The 17,799-nt window shown below is 45.9% G+C and overlaps 3 protein-coding genes across 5 annotated transcripts; 1 reads left to right on the top strand and 2 right to left on the bottom strand.

The window, feature by feature from the left end:
- The first annotated feature begins 281 nt into the window (after nucleotides 1-281).
- LOC108023615 (uncharacterized oxidoreductase SAR2567) lies at nucleotides 282-14,003 on the top strand. 3 transcript variants are annotated; one of them, XM_044093181.2, is made up of 4 exons: nucleotides 282-420; nucleotides 643-683; nucleotides 12,668-13,446; nucleotides 13,511-14,003. In XM_044093181.2, exons 3-4 carry the CDS (start codon nucleotides 12,678-12,680, stop codon nucleotides 13,732-13,734), a joined length of 993 nt encoding a protein of 330 aa, XP_043949116.1. In that variant the 5' UTR covers nucleotides 282-420; nucleotides 643-683; nucleotides 12,668-12,677; the 3' UTR covers nucleotides 13,735-14,003. The 3 variants fall into 3 exon arrangements, with proteins under 3 accessions (XP_043949116.1, XP_043949117.1, XP_016948710.1); XM_044093182.2 differs by having other exon boundaries at nucleotides 282-433; XM_017093221.3 differs by having other exon boundaries at nucleotides 282-548.
- On the bottom strand, nucleotides 13,871-16,682 carry LOC108023613 (molybdenum cofactor synthesis protein cinnamon). The gene is made up of 7 exons (XM_017093220.3): nucleotides 16,515-16,682; nucleotides 15,695-16,455; nucleotides 15,456-15,634; nucleotides 14,971-15,399; nucleotides 14,744-14,906; nucleotides 14,269-14,367; nucleotides 13,871-14,208 (listed from the first exon to the last, which is right to left on the bottom strand). The coding sequence occupies exons 1-7, from the start codon at nucleotides 16,543-16,545 to the stop codon at nucleotides 14,065-14,067; spliced, it is 1,806 nt and encodes a 601-aa protein (XP_016948709.1). The 5' UTR covers nucleotides 16,546-16,682; the 3' UTR covers nucleotides 13,871-14,064.
- Nucleotides 16,683-16,922: 240 nt separating this feature from the next.
- On the bottom strand, nucleotides 16,923-17,657 carry LOC108023276 (cytochrome c oxidase assembly factor 6 homolog). The gene is made up of 2 exons (XM_017092562.3): nucleotides 17,526-17,657; nucleotides 16,923-17,458 (listed from the first exon to the last, which is right to left on the bottom strand). The coding sequence occupies exon 2, from the start codon at nucleotides 17,311-17,313 to the stop codon at nucleotides 17,035-17,037; it is 279 nt and encodes a 92-aa protein (XP_016948051.1). The 5' UTR covers nucleotides 17,314-17,458; nucleotides 17,526-17,657; the 3' UTR covers nucleotides 16,923-17,034.
- Nucleotides 17,658-17,799: the final 142 nt, after the last annotated feature.

Below are 17,799 nucleotides of genomic sequence, written 5' to 3'. Positions count from 1 at the left end.
GACGGGACCCGAAATAGACGGGGCATACGCGGGGTGCTTCGAGACCCCCTCGAGCGTTACAACTGTAAAACCAGTTAAGGATCCCCAGCGATCGCTTGACATTTTGTCGCCTGGCGCACGACCGACCATAAAGGGGTTACCAGGGGGCCCATAGCACTGGATGGGGTGGGGGGCCTGCGACTCTGGGTGGTGGGGCCGAAGAGTCGTCTACGCGACTGGCTCTTCGGCTTTCTTCGCTCGCTCGGGCTTCTGCAGCCCGAAATTCAAGCCGCCAGTCTTCGGTTCGAGCTCAGCCAACGAAGTCGCAGAGCGGAGAAAACCGCAGAGAATCAGAGAATCCGAGAGTCAGTGCGAGCGAGAGACACTACCGCATACACCCTCTCTGTCGCACCCCCAACGAGCTGGGCTTTTGGCCAAACTGTGCGTGAAATCGGTAAACCAAAACCAAAACCGAAAACTGAAAACCGAAAACCGACAACAAACTGAAACCGAAATCGAAAAGCCAGCCAAAAGAGGCAAACCTTTGGCCACAAGAAGCAAATCCTTAGGTTCGCGTCGCGTGTTTTGCACCATATACCATTTTTTTAAACATTTTTTTATGGTTTATATAACAGAGTTTTGAATTAATTTCATATTTTTTAGCCAAGACGAATTTGAATTTAAAATTGGACACACACGAAAAGGTGAGCTAAATCAATACGTGAACTAGGGGTCTTGAGACTAGTTTTAGGCAGGCTGCAAACGGGTCTCAGAGCCCCACTCAATGCCAAAGTTGGGCTTGGAGGGGCCCACCCCCCGCCCACTGGAATTCGCCAGTTAGCCAAGATCAGCTCTGGGCCTAATCGCAGATCTTTGAGATCTCTTTCGAGGGGCGAGAGGCCCCCGCTCGTGCCGAATCGCTTGAAAGCCATCAATCTCCATTTGGCCAGCGGAGACAATAAAGCGACAGATATAATTATGCGAAAACGACGCAGTCTGTAAATTCCTAAGATACTCGGTATCTCAGTATCTCAGCTCTTGTTCTGGGCTGAACGAAGTCTTGGGAATGCGTGGACAAAAAACCCGCTTGAATGGCTCGGAATGCAGGTTATGATATCTCGAAAGACGTGACAAGGTCAGCCGGCCTTCTCAGGGGGCGGAACGGGATCCTGCTCTGTGGCAGAGTATCTTTCGGATGCGCCTTTGTTCCCCCAAAGCCCGGCGTGCTAATCAGAAATTCCGGCCAGGCACAGGCACACACGACAAAGAGGCACAAGCTGAGGTCATTGCTCAAATCACTTAAGATTCAGATACGTTCTCGGTCTGCCACTCTGAGATTCGGATACGTTTTCTACTTTCTGCTGGGGCTTTTTGGTTTTCGGGATTCAGCCGGAGCCAGAAAGATGATATAGGGCCAGGTCGCGCGATTTAGACATCACAGACCTCTTCACGCCACAGTCTTTTGTCTCTGGCTCTTGACTTGATTTGACTTCACTTTATCTCACTGTATCTAACCATGCTCTCGAGCTTACGTGCCTCGAAGCGGGCTAATTGAAAGTATACCCTGAAGTATACCCTGAAAGTTCTGGGACTGCCCGCTGTTGGCTTACTTGGAGATATCTTAAGATATTTAAATCATCTCCCTAGCAGAACTACAAAGAAGTACACACTTTTTGTGAATTATTTGGCTAGTAATATATCTGTTAATGGATCTTTCCCAAAATGTTTTTACAATGGGGTTTGAAATTGAAGTTTTTAAAGCAAAGTATTATCATATATTTTTAACAATCCATACTGGCACCTTCACAGCTTTCCTAGAGCAACTAATATTTACACACTTTTTAAGCAATATTTGGTTAATGATATAACTATTAATGGCTCCATCTTATAAGGTTTTCTCGAACTATTTTCGATATTTTTAAACAAATATTATATCATATACCAAAAGTAGTCCATGGTGGCACCTTCACAGCTTCCCTAGAGCAACTAAAGGTCGACCTAAGACTTCTTCCCTCCGCTCAAATTTGTCTGGGTTTCTTCTCCTTACTTTGTGGTTCTTTTTATGGTCGCATAGAGTGCTCAAGTGAACGGCATTAGAAATGGAAAGAGGGAAGGTCGAGGGGCCCCGCGGCAAGAAGATCTACCCAGAGATGGAAAGATGCTCGGGTATCTTGTATCTCTATATGGCATTTGGCATTTGGTGGCTGTTTGTTTTCCACTTGCTCGAAGATCGGGAGATCTGGGTGTGGTCCCCGGTGGAAAGTGTCTTCTGACCGCTTGGATGGACTGCATCCTGGTCTCGAGATGCAGCCAAAGTGAAAGCTGGACGCCTGCCCTGTCGCCCTGACCGAAGATCCTTAGCTAGAGGCCCAGCCAAGAGCATCGACAGCTATCGAACCACGAATCCGGCCAGAGACAAAAGTGAAATTGCAAGAAAACTACTATAAGCAAGAGAAAAAACCTGCACATAACGACAGACAACCAACAATAAACGACTTTGGACGGCCGAGGACGGACGAACTGTTGGCCATAATAATTGGCGGAGCAGCAGCAACAACAGCAAGTAGGACGCTTGAGTGGCTGCCAAATGCCCGGAATCGATCCGATCCAAGCCGATCCGAGCCGATCCGAGCCAATCCCCACTCCACTGCCGTCCACTCCACTCTAATCCAATCACATCAAAATGTTTACTATCGAAAACCGAAACAATTAAGCCAAAATTACCAGCAATCAAAATACCCTAGCAGCGGGGAAATACTCCAAGTAAAACCTCCACTTTCCAGGGACCATATCTATCTATCTATCTATCTATCTATCTATCTATACTTAAACCTAAAGACCTTCAGATGTGTCTTAGCTGAGCTGATTGTTTTAACATATCACATATAATTTGTATAATACAAAGTATTTACTTTTATTAACCACAAAATAAGTTAAGTTCAGAGAGAAAATAAAATATAACCACTTTTATAGAGCGATCCAGGGTATCCACCGATTGGATCCTTCCCCTCTCCATTCGCTAATCGAATCGAAATGGAAACCAAATTGGCCTCCGCGGGGCTGGCAAAGCCAAATGGGCAACGCAAACCACACAGACGGAAAAACAAATAATTAAGCATGTACGAAAAGAGAAATATGATTAAAATTCCCGGGGCATACGCAGATCGGCCCGCCAAGACCTCTATTATAAGGTGGCTACGCCAGGAAAGGAAAGCGCGTTCGGCGGCACGAAAAATTATTTCAAGTATTTTCGCAATTTGTATTGAAAGTGTTTTCGATTTTTTCCGACGCCATCGGGCCACAAGGGGTTAATGAGACAGGGGGTGGTCGGAACTCACCGGCGGCAGGTGTTAAGTCGCCAGAATATGCCATGAAAATCGTTATTGCCCATTGTTCGCTGCGAATTATCGTCAAGCGAGGTATTTTTTGTTTAAGCTTAATGGTTTTGCCTTTGAATTGCTTGAGGAATATATACGACTGCAAAGTTAAATGGTAGTTTAAGCTGATAAAAAATATTTAAATTATAATGTTTATTAAGTTTAGAACGCTTCCAAGAACTGTTCTTTTAAGCCTTCTTTTCCGAAAGCGAAGAACCGATTTTTTTGGTTCCATTGTTTTGCATTCCTTGCTTGCTAGAAAAATGTATACATTTTTAAAGTTAAATGGTTGTTAAGTAAAAGTGATAAAAAAACCATTTAATTATAATGCCAGTTTACCTATAACGCTTCCAAGAACTGTTCTTGTAAACCTTCTTTTCCTAAACCGTAGAACCGATTTCTTCGGTTCCATTCGATTGCATTCCCTGCTCTTATCAATTAGTTGGCAACTTTTCTTGTGGCTCTTACTTTTATCATTGTTTTACGTTCTGTTTCTGTTCCACTTGATGCGTGACATTCGTGACTTTAGCGACATTCCCCGGAATACACCCGTATACATAAATATAGCCCCCTAGCTGCAATTGCAGCAAGTCCCACCTGTTCCAGTGTCCATTGCCAGATGGAAAAAAGCGAAAAGTGCATTGGAGGCAATCCAAGCGGTTGCAAATGGAAAAAGAAATAATAAAACAAAAAACTGAAAACTGAAAACAATCAAATCCGAAGAAGCCGAAGAAGCAGTTGCCTTTGCAGCAGTAGAAATAGCTTTGAAAGTGGCACAAAGTAATTTTAATGCTGAATGGAGCGTAAAGTTGTTCAACTGCAATTGCAATGGATTTTTTGTCGGTTTTTCGTTTCTTCTTGCCTTTTTGGCCAACAAAAAAGGCAGAAATGCAAAATTAAAACCAAGTGCAATTATTTTTGACACACACACGCTGCAATCGCACACTTGCCTTTGTTTCGCCGATTGTTTCTAGCAAAGGCTTACAAAACAACCGAGACTCAAAGGCTTCCAGAACGGAATAACTTTGCATACATCGAAGCCGAATGACCATCTTCAAATGGGTCGTAAAGTGTCTAGGTTTATTGATATCATTGGGCCCAATTTGCATGAGAAGGCGAACGAATGGGGCACTCAAAGTCGCCGATGGTGGTGAGGTAATAGGCAGGGAAGGAGCCGGAGAAATGCCTAAATTAAGCGACTCTTCGCCGGGCGACACACTCGAGTCCCCGGTTGGTCAACCTGGAAGCGGAATGCGTATCGTATCCCCCGAGCAAGTCGAATCGGTACTAATTTCTGTGCACAGAAAGAAATATAGTTCAATATATATAAGAATTCTCTCTTTAATAATATTAACAGATAGCTTGGTTTCAGTACTGGAAAAGATGCTCTATGCGGTCATAATAGAACTTGAATTTTTCTCATAAGCTTTAAGCATTAGTATAAATAAATTAAATTGTAGTAGAGCACAAACATACCTAATATATTTTTTGATTAGTATTTCCATAGCCAGGGTATCCTGGCTTGAAATCACAAGAAACATTCTCAAGGTATCCATACTGCTAGCATCATTTTTTTCTGTGTAGTGGGTTGACTCTTTCATAGGTACCGTGGGACCCTTTGAGTGGGGAATTACCTCATCCCCTTGATTATGAGCTGCATCAATCCCCACCCAATGATGATGATTAAGTGCAGGTGGCTCACATTGTTTTCAGTTTGTTTTCAAGTTATTAGCGTAGCACTCTGTATTAGATCTGTGTTTTCCAAACCCGAAAATGTCCCAATGAATTTCAAACTGAATTTAGAGGTTTGACTATTCCATTGCTATTTGATTTGGTATTTTCCTTTAAACCCCGAAGGCAACATTGGTTAATCACCATGTGAAATAGCTGCATTCGTTTGGACACTAAGCTAACCGATTTCAAATCAATTTTTAAGAGGATTACAGATTCCAGTTGTCCAAAAGATCAGTGAGCAAGCGGAACAGGTTTATTTTTGGGAAGGGTGAGACATTGTGACCCAATTATCTTTGGAATTTGTTAGAAACGTAGTAGCACTTCTACGGGCTGTGATTAGGATGTTTAATTGGAGAGATCTTTATAAGGTGAGAAAGAAAAAATATTATACATGTAAGAAATATTTTATGCCAGAAGAGAATTTTAGTTTAGAAAGCTCTTAAATGTAAATTCTCATAGTAAGCTCCCCTGTCGTGGCTAAATTTGGCAAGATAATGTTAAAAGAGAAAGCCCTCTTCAGAACCGTCAAGATCCGATCTGCTCCCTCGAAACCCTGGCATTCTGGTCCACTCCCACCCGATATGGCCGCAAACTGGTGGATGGGTCGCAATAATGCTGTCATCGGATCCCAAAACTCGGATCGAGTGCCATCATCGCACGCCCGCGCTTAGCTCACTTGACTGGAGGCGATGATCTAATCTCGGCTGGCAGTGGCGACATCGGGCGACGCCGCTGTTTTACATCTGAACTTGAAAAGTGCGCGAGTGGGCGGAGCAGGGGGAGTTGGGTGCCTGGGGCAGGGGGCACTCCGGTTGGAAGACAATGCCGCAGACTCCGCGGAAAACTGGGAGATGCGAAAGAGAAGAGGGCGACGAAGATTTGTGGCTAAGCGCTGGTTTGGGGGAAAGTTCATTGCACTTGGCGGTGAAAAATCGCTGACTGTTTATTGCTGTTATTTGTTGTCATTGTTGACTTGTTGTCTTCGCCGTAGTTGTTATTTTTACGGGCCAAATTGGCGAGGAGGAGGCAAAAAGATAGAAAAACAAGGTTCGCTGCGGGTCTCCCACCTTGCCTCCACCTTGAAATATTGCAATTCAATGACTCGAGAAATTTGTCGGCTGCGTTTGTCGCTAAATTTAGCTGGAATTTCGGTTCGAAAAGGAAAGTGCTGCCTGAGTGTATAATAGATGGTGTACCCATACACAGCAGTCATCGAGGCAAAGCATTTCAAAGAGGCTAGCCGGTGATTGCAAAGCCATTTGTCTTTTTATAATTCTTATTCAATGGAAAAGCTATTAAAGAGACTCTTAATAGCTTAATCACTGAGTAAAAAAGTGACCATTAGGGTTCGCTATATTATTTAAACAGTGCTAATAATGCTTAAAAATACCTATTGCTTATTCAAGCAGTTTAAATAATGCTTAAGAATTTCTGAACAAAGTTTAAGTGGAAAAAATTAAAGCTTTGGGTCTAGAAAAGTGTATTTTTAGTTTGGAAAATGTTTGTTAGATTTAGAAACTACTTTCTGAAAACCCCAGCATGTCTGAACGATTTAGAACACTGTTCTCAAACTATTTGCCTTGGCCTGTCCCTATAAAAGCAAGCATGTCTGAACGTTTTACAACACTGCTTTCATTGCGAAAAGCAATCCATTTGCCTTGGCCTGTCCTTCCACCACTTTAAAAATGCATTGGCGCTCGGGTGTTAAGATTGTCACGTCCACTTGGACAGGAGTTTCTGCGGCTGGCGCATGCCACTGCATAAAAATATAAACAAACAAAGAAACAAAAACACCAAGACCCATAACACGAATTATTGAAATTCATGCCACCTACACGAGAGCTGAGACGCGCCAAAACAAACCCAAAAAAATAAAAACAGGCAATACGAACCAAGATTTTGCATATTTTCACCTTTTAAATGGCGGTGTGGTGTGTGTTACTGCTGTGCTTTCGGCCATCTCCTGGTATTTAGGCCAAAACTGAGGCACTGGCTCCGGCTCTCTGGCCAAATTAGCACTTGAGGCCCGGCTGAAATGTTAAATGTGTTAAGGCGAAGAAGAAATCTCGATCGCACCTGAACATGAAATGCAAACAATAAACAACGCCGAAGTCGGCAAATGGCCAAAACAAAAACGAAACGAATTTCAATTGGAACACACAATCCAGAGAGGGGTGGGACATGTGTACAGTAGAACTTCCATAAGTCGAACCACCAGGAGTGCGAATAAAATTTAGTTGTGAACAGTGTTCAAAAATCCTCGTTTTTAAACAGTGCTTAAAAATACTAACTTGTAAACAGTGTTGGTAAAGCAAATAAAAATATTTTATTCAACAAGAAAATACCTGAATCTCCAATTCTTAAGACATTTAACAAGTTTATGAGAATTATTTTGGATTTTTGCAGCAATTCCAGTTTGTGAAAGTTCAATTAAAAAAGCCATTGACACCTAATTTCATTTAAGGTAGGGACGCTTGACTGTATACACTCTTTTCTCATTGTTTTTACCACCGTCGAGGTGCAAATTAATTGGGGCTACTCGATTCGCTTCGTTTTCGTTTCGTTTTGGCTGCGTTTTTTCGCTTTGTCTATTTCTTTCATTTTTTTTGCCCGACGTTTTTCGCTTATTTCTTCGATCGATTCTCCAATTATGGCAATTAGCCAACAATTTCGCTTTGCATGTGCACTAAAGCAGACGGAGGGGGAAAAGGCCAAGCCCCAAAATCAGTTTCGGTTTCGGTTTCAGCCATATCGAATGGGATCTGAATCAACATTTATCGCTCCGCTGCATTTGAACTTTTCCAACTAGTTTTCGGCACTGAAAAGGGGAAGATGCGGGGACTGGGACCCCAAGTGGGTCTTTTAATCTACGGGATGCACGAAGAAGAAATGGAGAGTGGACAAGGTTTGCTCTTCTGTTGTAACACCCGATGAAATATTACTTTGTAAAACAGTCGGCCAAGCTAAAAGTTCGTTGGCCAACTTTGCCTGGCAAATTATATTAGATATTTAAGTATATAAAAAAACATGTTGATACCATAAAAAATGTTTAACCAATTTCAGTTGAATAATTACTTGACTAACACTGCATGTAAGCTAGCTATCCAAATTAATCATAGTTTAATAGAAGCCAATGAAGGGTTAATTAAATATTCATTGCACTTTAAAAATTGCAAATTTACAATCGTAAGCTCACGTTTACCAACACTGGATTCTGCGTTCCATACCACAAACCAACACTGGCCAGCAAGTTAAACAAACACTTGTCGCCGAAAATAACTCAATTTACCCACATATTTATCTGTGCCCCTCCGTGAATCAGGCGGAATCATTAATCAAGCTGCCCAGCTTGTAACAAACTGCATTCATAATCGCAGCCACGCTGCGTATACGTAATGTGGCTCCATAGACATTAGACTTTATGGCCAAAGTGCCGAGCCTGCTGTATGGATATCGATCTCATGCCATTGGGATGCCTGTCTGGCCGCCGACTGGCTGACATATTTGGGTTGAATGTTAACAGAAAAACAACCGAGGAAAACAGAAAACAAAAGCCAGCCAAACAAATGAGAAACCGACTCGAAGTCGAAGCTTATGAATGCCTGACCACAGCAAAATCGGCAAATGTCGCAATTAACATATTTCTCATGTGTGCAAGTGCACAGGTACATATGTTGGTGTTAAGGGGGCCATAAACGCGGCAGAATTCGAGAATCGGTCGAGATCAATGGCGTTCTGGGGGGAGAATTTGGCACAGGCAAATAGTACTTCAAAAACGAGGCTTTACATCGTCAAAACCCTCTAAAACCCCCAGTAAATACGCCCCTGGGTATTCGTATTCGTGCTCGTGTTCGTGTATTCACCTGACATTGTCTCGAACCCAAGCTGAAGTGTGAGTAAGGCATGAATCGTGGCCCGAACAAGAAACAAAGCGTTTGTTCGAGTGATTAGCCCAACCCTGAACAGAGTTGGACCAACCCCTGGAAACTGGAAACAAGTATGCGAAAGATATGCGAGTAGATTTGGGAGTAATCAGTCTGAGAGGTGGGGAGAGCCGTGTATTACACGAAAATGTGACTGTGGGAAAAGTCACGGCTACGTATGCGAATAATTGGGGCCTAAGTTAGGACACATGGGCGATTATTACCCATAAGCGGGGCTAAGATCTCATAGAAATACCCTCTGAATATGCACTCTGCGCTGTATGTGAGCTATCTGTAACCTCCAACCATCTTCCGCCATAGAGTGCGCCATCCTCGGCTAAACAGAGATCTGTTTTATGTGACATTTCAATTAGCGCAGTGTCAAGACCTGACATCAGCATAAAAACAGTTCAACTACGGCTGAATCACAGCCACATAGCGACAATACGAGGTGTATGCAGAGATTCATAAGTTATATATATATGGCTTTAGAGGTACATCATATTACTGGAGATACGTAGCCAGCTGGGGCTCGGGGTAACTAGCCCACCTGTCAATCGCTAACCACGGGTGCCGTCACTGGCCAATCACGGCCGCAGTCACCGGCACACTCCACGCATTCCCAGCCGTTCGATGCCGATAATTCCGGAGTAATTGCCTCGGATCGGCGCAAGTCGAGCTCAGTTCATCACTGACACATTCAAGCGGCGGCTAATGACACACTTGGTCCGGCTTTGGTTCACAGCCCGACGATTGGCTTGATTGAATGATTGGCCAATTGATTGATGCCAAAGTCAAAGACCCGCGCACTGCGCTCCATTTGGGTCAGCGCCAAGCTTCGAGCTCAAGACCCAAGACTGCGAGATCCATTAGAACTGTCCGGCAGTTGACATAACCACTTGCGCAACCCAGAGCCACCAGTGGAACCAGTCGCCAGAGATCTTGGCTAATGAACCAACGCATTAAATATTACGTTTCTACCTATTAGAGCATTTATAATGAACAATTACATCATGATATATTTGGACCTTAATCAAAAGTGGTTTAAATGCCTCTCTGAATATTGTGTTACTTTTAAACACCCTTTTAAAGATCTCCCAAGGCGCGTAAGACTGCATTTCAATATGCAAACCCCGCCCAAAATCTTTCCCGAAGATCTCGCAAACCACCAAATTTCTCCCTGCGTTTTCTCCAATTTCCACTTATCGTTCGGCTGCCATGAGGCATTTGTTTGTTCCGCCGTTTGTTTGTCTAATTACGCAACCGGCGGCGGATGCAGTGCCGCTGCATTGGTGGTTTGACCAAAAGCGACTCCGGTTCCGTTCGCCCCGCCCCCGAAGTGCGGGCCCAAAGCCGCAGCGCCTGCAAATATGGCAAACCCATTTCCGCGTGTCAACAAACTTCTTCTGCGGCTCTGCACATCAGTGAAATTTTAAAGAGCCGGGGTGGCGCAATAAAGGGGGACCACCGGAACCTGGAAGGTGTCCGCTCGAGTAACTGCACCCGCAGTGGGTGCACCGGGAGAAAATACTACACTGCCACTATATATATAACAAATATTACAAAATTGCATATCAATAGGATAGGATTAAAGTTCAGAACCCATCTATTGATATACTCTATAATATTTGTATGATCACAAATACTACATATATATAAATCTATAAATCTACCTTAACGAATTTCCATTTATAAGAAATATTTATTAAAGACAATATTTGCCATCTATTGGCATACTATATAATATTTGTATGATCACCAACATTATTTTTATCTTCAGGGATCAATGATCATATAGTTGTGAAATATCACTGCCTGTACTATAAATGTACCCACTTCCTATTATAAAAATATTAATAAAAGAGAGTATTTAAAAAAAGGTATATCAATGAGATAGGCACAAAGTTTCGAGCGCAGTTATTGATATACCAATATTTCAATAATCACCCATGATATATTTTTAAAATATCAAAGAAAAGGGAATCATATAGGTGTAAAATACCATTTAAAGTCTTATTTTTTCCTCTGTGACTGGCTGAAGAAGGCATGGCATAGATCTCTGCCTGCTCCGGCTTCCAAACTGCAGTTGGTTGGGTTCCAACTTTTACTTTGGCTCATCCTCCGCCTCCAAAAGCCCATCCCCATCCCCGATCCCAATCCCCGCCTTCTTCCACACCTCATCCCCAGTAGTGAAAAGCCAAGAAGCACGTAGACATAATTTATTGCCAAATGCATGGAAGACTCGCAGTGGACACGCCTCGCTGGCCACGTTCGTGTGTCGTGTCCATGGATCCATCCACAGATACTCGGATGGCTATCTATCTGTATCTGGCTATCTGCCGTTCCCCCTCTTGGAACTTTTTCGATTTCTTCGAGGGCCCGGCCGTAAGTTGTTAAAAACTCGTCGAAAAATGTGCAATAATTAAAGCGTATTAAATAGAAAGAAAGAAAAGAGTGCAAGGCAAGCGTAAAGTTGTTACCCGATGCGTCGGCAGCCTAACGAGTCTTAATTAAAGTGAAAATGCCAAAAGATCGACATGGATACGGCTGTGGATATATCCACGCTATAGATACCCATCCACTCTATCACTATCTCTATCTCTACTTGTTGCGAAGTGCAGTGTCTGGTTACCCAACTCTCGAGGGTGATGAAACCCCTCGTCTGGGAGAGAGTGTCCGTGGGTGCCACATATAACAGGCACTTTTCCACCAAATGGAATTCAGATATCAATGACAGCCCTGCAAGATATACCGCTAAACTCTAGACTGTCCGTTCAAGAGAGCGTCCGTTACCAACTAATACTCAGATCGAATTCAACTCTCTAATAACAGGCACTTTTCCACCGTATGATATTAAGATATCAATGACAGCCCTGCAATATATAAAGCTAAACTCTAGGGGTATTTTATGTCGTGTTATCATATCAAATATTATAAGACTGTCCGTTCAAGAGAGCGTCCGTTACCAACCAATCCTCAGATCGAATTCAACTCTCTAATAACAGACACTTTTCCACCAAATGATATTTAGATATCAATGACCATATATCACGCTAAACTCCAAGGGTATCATACTGTCCGTTCAAGAGAGCGTCCGTTACCAACCAATCCTCAGATCGAATTCAACTCTATAATAACAGGCACTTTTCCACCGAATGATATTTAGATATCAATGACCATATATCACGCTAAACTCTAATGGTTTTTATATGATATCACTGTGTCCGTTCAGATCTTATTTAACCTATTTACAGCCATCATCATCGTATATAATAATTTACAATAAAATTAGTCCAAGATACTAGCCGTTAAGCAAAGTCACATGTGCTAATTATAATTAAATCTAATTTTCACTCTTCAATATTTTTCTCTTTCGTCAGCTGATCTTAGTAGGCTAACAAAAAACACAGATTGCCCAAACGTGTCAATTGATTTTTGGCTGACAACAAATCTAGGGTGATCTAAAGGATTTATGAGAACTGTAAATATATTTTCTAGCTGTTAGTATCTGGACTAGCTTATAATCATGTCTAATTTGTTAGGAGATTTATGAATTCTATCTTAATAACAATACCCATCAAATTGATAATCTCCATATATAACCAGCTTAAATACCCTGTTTGCTCACCTGTTCCTTCTCTTCTTCCATTGCAGCGATGTCATAATGGAGCCAATGACCATGCTGGTGTTGGCCTTCCAGCTGCTGGCGCTCTTCTCGATCGCCGGCGCGCTGCTCATCTACCTGATCTGCAAGGTGCGCGAGGATAGCGCCTCGGCCAGCGCAGACTCGCAGCCCAGTCGGGTGGTCCTGGTGACCAGCGCAGACACCGCCTTGGGTCTCCAGCTGTGCACCCACTTGGCCAACAAGGGATGTCGGGTTTTCGCCGGAATGAAGGAGGCCCACGACTCGCTGCCCGCCAAACTCCTCTGCGGCTGGATGAAGATCCGCGAGTACAGTGAGGAGCCCATTGCGGGCACCATAATTCCGATGCGTCTGGACGTCACCAGGGAGGATGTGTTGCGCGAGGCCACTGTTGCCATGGGCGCCCACCTGAATGCCGACGAGCGTGGCATTGCGGCCGTAATCAACACCAGTGGCAGTGTGTTCCGGGGCAAGGTGGAGTCCCAGGATGTGCAGCAGTGGGAGCACATGCTCAAGACCAATATCCTGGGCACGCTGCGTGTGGCCAAGGCCTTTGTGGGCTTCCTGCGGCCCACGCGCGGCCGGCTTCTCTACCTGGGCGGTGGCGGAGGAAGTGGAGCCGCTCGCACCGGTGGTGATGGACTGGTGGCCTTCAATGCCTCCCGCGTGGCCGTGGACAAGTGCGCCGAGGAGCTGCGCAAGGAGCTGCAGCCGTATGGCGTCAGCGTGGTGGCCCTGGACACCTGCGGCATGACGGCGGAGTCGTTGTACAAGGCGCCAGTGGCACAGAGTGAGTTGCTCCCACAATAATCTTGGTGAAAAACATAACATTCCTGCTTTGCCATCCCTTGCAGCCATGTCCTCCACCGCTGGAGCTCCCACGCAGTACACGGCGGACGTGCTCAGCCCGGGCGCCCTGCAGGTGATCGAGCGGGCCCTGTGGGACTTTGCCCCGCAACAGCGCTATCCGCTCCTGAGCCACAACAAGTATCAATTCACGTTGCCATGCCGCTCCTCGCTGCGCCTCCAGAGGCCGGTGGCTCCGGCCGTCGGCGAGTCCGCCACCCAGTCGGTCTGAGCGCCGCCTCCTTCCACTTCCTGTATATATGCTCCTGATCCCAATCCCGAATCCGTTTCTCCTGACCTCGTCCCGTTCCAGGTCCTGCTCTCTGTGCTCTGTCTTAACCTATCTGCAAATTATTTTTGTTTGATAATATTTCTTCCTGTAGGAAGGCCTTTATAATATTTACTTTATACTCGTTTTTGTACACACTGCTAAGGGTGTAATTGATGGACATTGTACGTAATGTTACGATATATGAAAAAATAAATCTTTGTGCTAATCTACGAAGGCCTGTGGTCCTGTCTGTCTAACATTCGAGGGGTTTAGAGGGCTTCCCGGCAGTTCCTATTCGTACTTGGAGATGAAGTCGTAGCGCAGCACGGAGGCGGGGAAAACTTCGCCAGCCTTGGCCACTGGGCGATCAGAGGTTGCTCCTGGCAGGTTGACCAACACATCGGCACCCACAATGCTCTGCAGGCGGCTGCTTATCTGGGGTTCGCGCAGTGCAGTGATGATTAAGAGGGCTTTATTTATAAGACCTGATCTTACCTGATCGCCATTCACGCTGGCGTACAGCTCTCCGGACCTGGAAATCACCGAGGCTCGCACAAACTCCGGGCGGCTGTCCAAATTAAAGCCGTTCAGCAACTAAAAAAAGTAAAATCAAGTTGGAATTATAAATTGCTGTGACAAACATTTCCCAAGGGAAGCCATTAATCGCTAGCTTATAATTATAAGATAAATGTATCTAAGTTCATAAGGCCCGCCAACTTCCGCATTTACCCAAGCTCTCTGCCTTTAAGGTGACTTGACAAACTATTTCTTATCGCCAGCAAACAAACGCTATCATCCACTCGAAAGCAAAAGTGCCAGCCAAATAAAGCGAACAGCGTCACGGTGACGACCTACAGCAATGCGCGTTCTCGAATCCTCTGATTGATTGCCAGGAGATAACCCTCATCAATCCTAATAGTCTTTCGCCTATGGCGATTTCGCAACGTGGTTAAATCGAAGAGGAACCCACCTTCACATTGATTACAGGCAGGGCGCACTTCTGGCGATCCCAGCCGGCAGCCCATCGGATGGCGGGCAGGGCGAAGAGGTGGAATGTGACGAAGGCGGACACTGGATTGCCGGGCAGGCCGAAGAAGTACTTTTCGTCGCGGCTGGCGAAGGTCATGGGCTTGCTGGGGGACACAAGGCATAAATATGGCATTCTGGTACTGTCATTTTCAGGTGAGGGAACCTTACCCTGGCTTCATGTTCACCCGACCGCAGTGGAGCTTGAACTGCAGGTCCTCCAGCACGGGCTTCACGAAATCCTTGTCGCCCATTGACACGCCGCCACTGCAAATGACAAAGTCCACCACCTCGAAGAGATCAGACAGCGATTCCCTCGTCTGTTCAAAGCTATCGCTCAGCACACTCGTGTGCACGCAGTCGAAGCCGAAGTAGAGCAGCAGCTCCGCCAACATGGTGGTGTTCGAGTCGAAGATCTTGCCCGGAGTGGGTTGATCCCGCGGAGAGAGCAGCTCGCTGCCAGTGGACACTATGGCCACCCTGGGCTTGGGCACAGCCAGCCGATTGCCCACGGAGGCCAGCAGGGATTTGACCACCACGGGCGAGGGGTCTGGAGCGGGAAAGACGCGATCCTTGGTGCTCAGGTCGCAGCCCTCTGGCCTGCAAGCAAATTTACTTCGTTATTTGTCTTTCAAAGGCTAATCTTGAATACCTACCGCACGTCTAAGCCAGCCATGGGTTCCACTATGATGTCCACCAGGCTTTCCCGGCCGTGCTTGTCCCGCTGCAGCAGTTTTGTGTCCTCCACCTGCACCACACAATCCGCCTCCAAGGGCAGCGGTGCTCCTGTGTTTATTTTAAAGCACTCGTCCTCCGCCAGCGGCGTCGAATTGGGCTGAGAAGCATACGGAAAATCGGAATAGGAATCACGTTCTTAAAGCCAAGCTACACTCACTGCATCTCCGGCGGCTATGCAGCCCAAAACGCGCTTGCTGCCCGAGAAACCGGTGGACTTCATGGCGTAGCCGTCCTTGATGGAAGCCCTGAAGGGTGGAATGTTCACCGGCGAGTTCAGCTGCCACAACATCTTGTCCAGACTGCTGGTCCTCTGCACCGTGTCGAAGATTATGGAGAGCACCTCCTGGACGGGCAGCATGGGAAAGGGTGAATTGCGATCGGAATCGCTACCGGCTCCCGTTTTATGCGGGCAAATGTGACCCCTGGGCGCGGGTCCTTGCACCTCCGCGTGGGTTTTGCGCACCAGGGACACCTCGTCCCCGATGAGGTGCAGGGCATGGGGCAGGAGATCTCTCACGGTCTCGAAGCACTCCTTTACGGCCTTTTCGCTGCCGGGAAAGTTGAGGATCAGGGTGTTCCCCGCAATGCCACAGAGTCCGCGGGAAAGAGCCGCGAACTGGGTCTTTTTCAGGGATTCCAGGGTGATGACCAGTGACAGCTGGGGGCACTCCTTGTCCAGCAGCGGCCTGGTGGCCTCTGGAGTCACATCCCGTGGAGCGAAACCGGTTCCACCGGTGGTCAGGATCACTCGCAGCTCCTCCCGCTCGATCCACTTGCGCAGCTCCTGCTGGATAAGCTCCTTATCGTCGGGCACAATGCTCCCTATCACCTGGGCATTGGTGAAGGCCTCGGCGACCAGTTGCTTCAGCCTGGGACCACTTCTATCCTTCGCCGGCTCCTGGCAACAGCTGTCACTAACTAAGGGGAGCGAAATACAGGTGAATTGCAGGTTTCTGGGGGGATTCAGGGCCACCTACTGGTCAGAACTCCAAAGGTAATCGACTCCATTACGTCAGCCACAGCGGTTAGAACAGCTCCCACTGACGATTCTCAATTAAATTGTTAAATTCAATACATAAATTAGCACGCAAGCTTTCCGCATGCAGGTGGTTTATCGGTAATCGATAGGCGATACATCGGAAATGAACTTAGTGTGTGAACACTGGTTTCGCCGGCTGAAGCTTTAACCCTACGATGGGCATGTCAATAATTGCACATATAATATGAAAAATAAATATAAATATTAAGTTTCTCACTTCCAATTTAAGGTATAATACACACTATGTATTTATGCACTAGCTATGGATCTCATAGGGAATTCTGGTCATTCATAGGGTTCACTTATGTAGTTTTCCCTTAAAAACCTAATTTAAGAGCACATCCACTTGTAGTCATAAAGCTAGATGGGTTATTTATTTACACTACCCTACAACAGTACAAAAACACGCATGACTGCTGGCCACCGGCTGCTCCTGGACTCCGGGGCGGGCTTCAGCATCACTTGGCCTGCTGCTCGGCCCGCGCACGCTCCTCCAGGGGGTCGTAGCCCTGGGCCATCTTCTCCTTGAACTGCTCGTAGGTGCGCTTGCGGTCGAAGTGCTTCACCCACTGGCCTGGGCAGGATTGCTCGAACAGCTTGCGCAGGCTCTGGCAGGCGGAGGGCACCTTTTCGCCGCTGGTGGAGCTGTGCTTGGGGGCGTGCTCGTCCAGACACTTCCAGTACTCGTCCCGGTTGCTCCAGCACTTGGTGCGCTCCGCTTTGTCGGGGAAACTCATGTTCCTGGTGCTGGTGCAGTGATTTCTTGATGGTTTCGCCGAGCCGGTTTCCGGTCACTTGGGTTTTCCGACTCTCCTCGTCGCTGTCAATGGGGCTTCGACTAGATTTCAGCTGGAGACACCACTCTGCACGTCTTTGCAACAGCTATAGCAGATAAAACAGCAGAAATTAATTTACTTTACTAAAATAGCAGGAGAACTCGGAAACCAACCTCAAATATTACAAAACAAAAAACCAGCTGTTCAGTTCGATAACTTTGGGCAGGCTTTTCAGCATGTGGCAACACTGCCAGGCCATACTTTGGCGCGCCAATTTAAAAACTTTAAATTTATCTTCTTAAGTGAACTTATTCGAATAACTCCAGAAAGCCCTTAAAACACCTCTGTTTCTGCACACCGATGATACTCTTTATTAACCGCCACACCTCTGCTGTCGTAATTATTGTTTATTTGATTTCATTTAATATCTTACGGCTAAACGTTAAC

This window comes from Drosophila biarmipes, chromosome X, assembly GCF_025231255.1.
Source record: "Drosophila biarmipes strain raj3 chromosome X, RU_DBia_V1.1, whole genome shotgun sequence".
Lineage (NCBI taxonomy): Eukaryota > Metazoa > Arthropoda > Insecta > Diptera > Drosophilidae > Drosophila > Drosophila biarmipes.
Note: the sequence above shows the minus strand (reverse complement) of the source record. Positions and strands in the feature narration are given on the sequence as shown.

What these genes read in the sequence shown, in the direction of transcription:
- LOC108023615 (XM_044093181.2), top strand. Translation starts at nt 12,678, where the DNA reads ATGGAGCCAATGACCATGCTGGTGTTGGCCTTCCAGCTGCTGGCGCTC. An exon ending in CAAGGCGCCAGTGGCACAGA is followed by an intron (nt 13,447 to 13,510) that starts GTGAGTTGCTCC and finishes CATCCCTTGCAG; the next exon opens with CCATGTCCTCCACCGCTGGA.
- LOC108023613 (XM_017093220.3), bottom strand. Translation starts at nt 16,545, where the DNA reads ATGGAGTCGATTACCTTTGGAGTTCTGACCA. An exon ending in TACCTTTGGAGTTCTGACCA is followed by an intron (nt 16,456 to 16,514) that starts GTAGGTGGCCCT and finishes CGCTCCCCTTAG; the next exon opens with TTAGTGACAGCTGTTGCCAG. An exon ending in GCATAGCCGCCGGAGATGCA is followed by an intron (nt 15,635 to 15,694) that starts GTGAGTGTAGCT and finishes TATGCTTCTCAG; the next exon opens with CCCAATTCGACGCCGCTGGC.
- LOC108023276 (XM_017092562.3), bottom strand. Translation starts at nt 17,313, where the DNA reads ATGAGTTTCCCCGACAAAGCGGAGCGCACCAAGTGCTGGAGCAACCGG.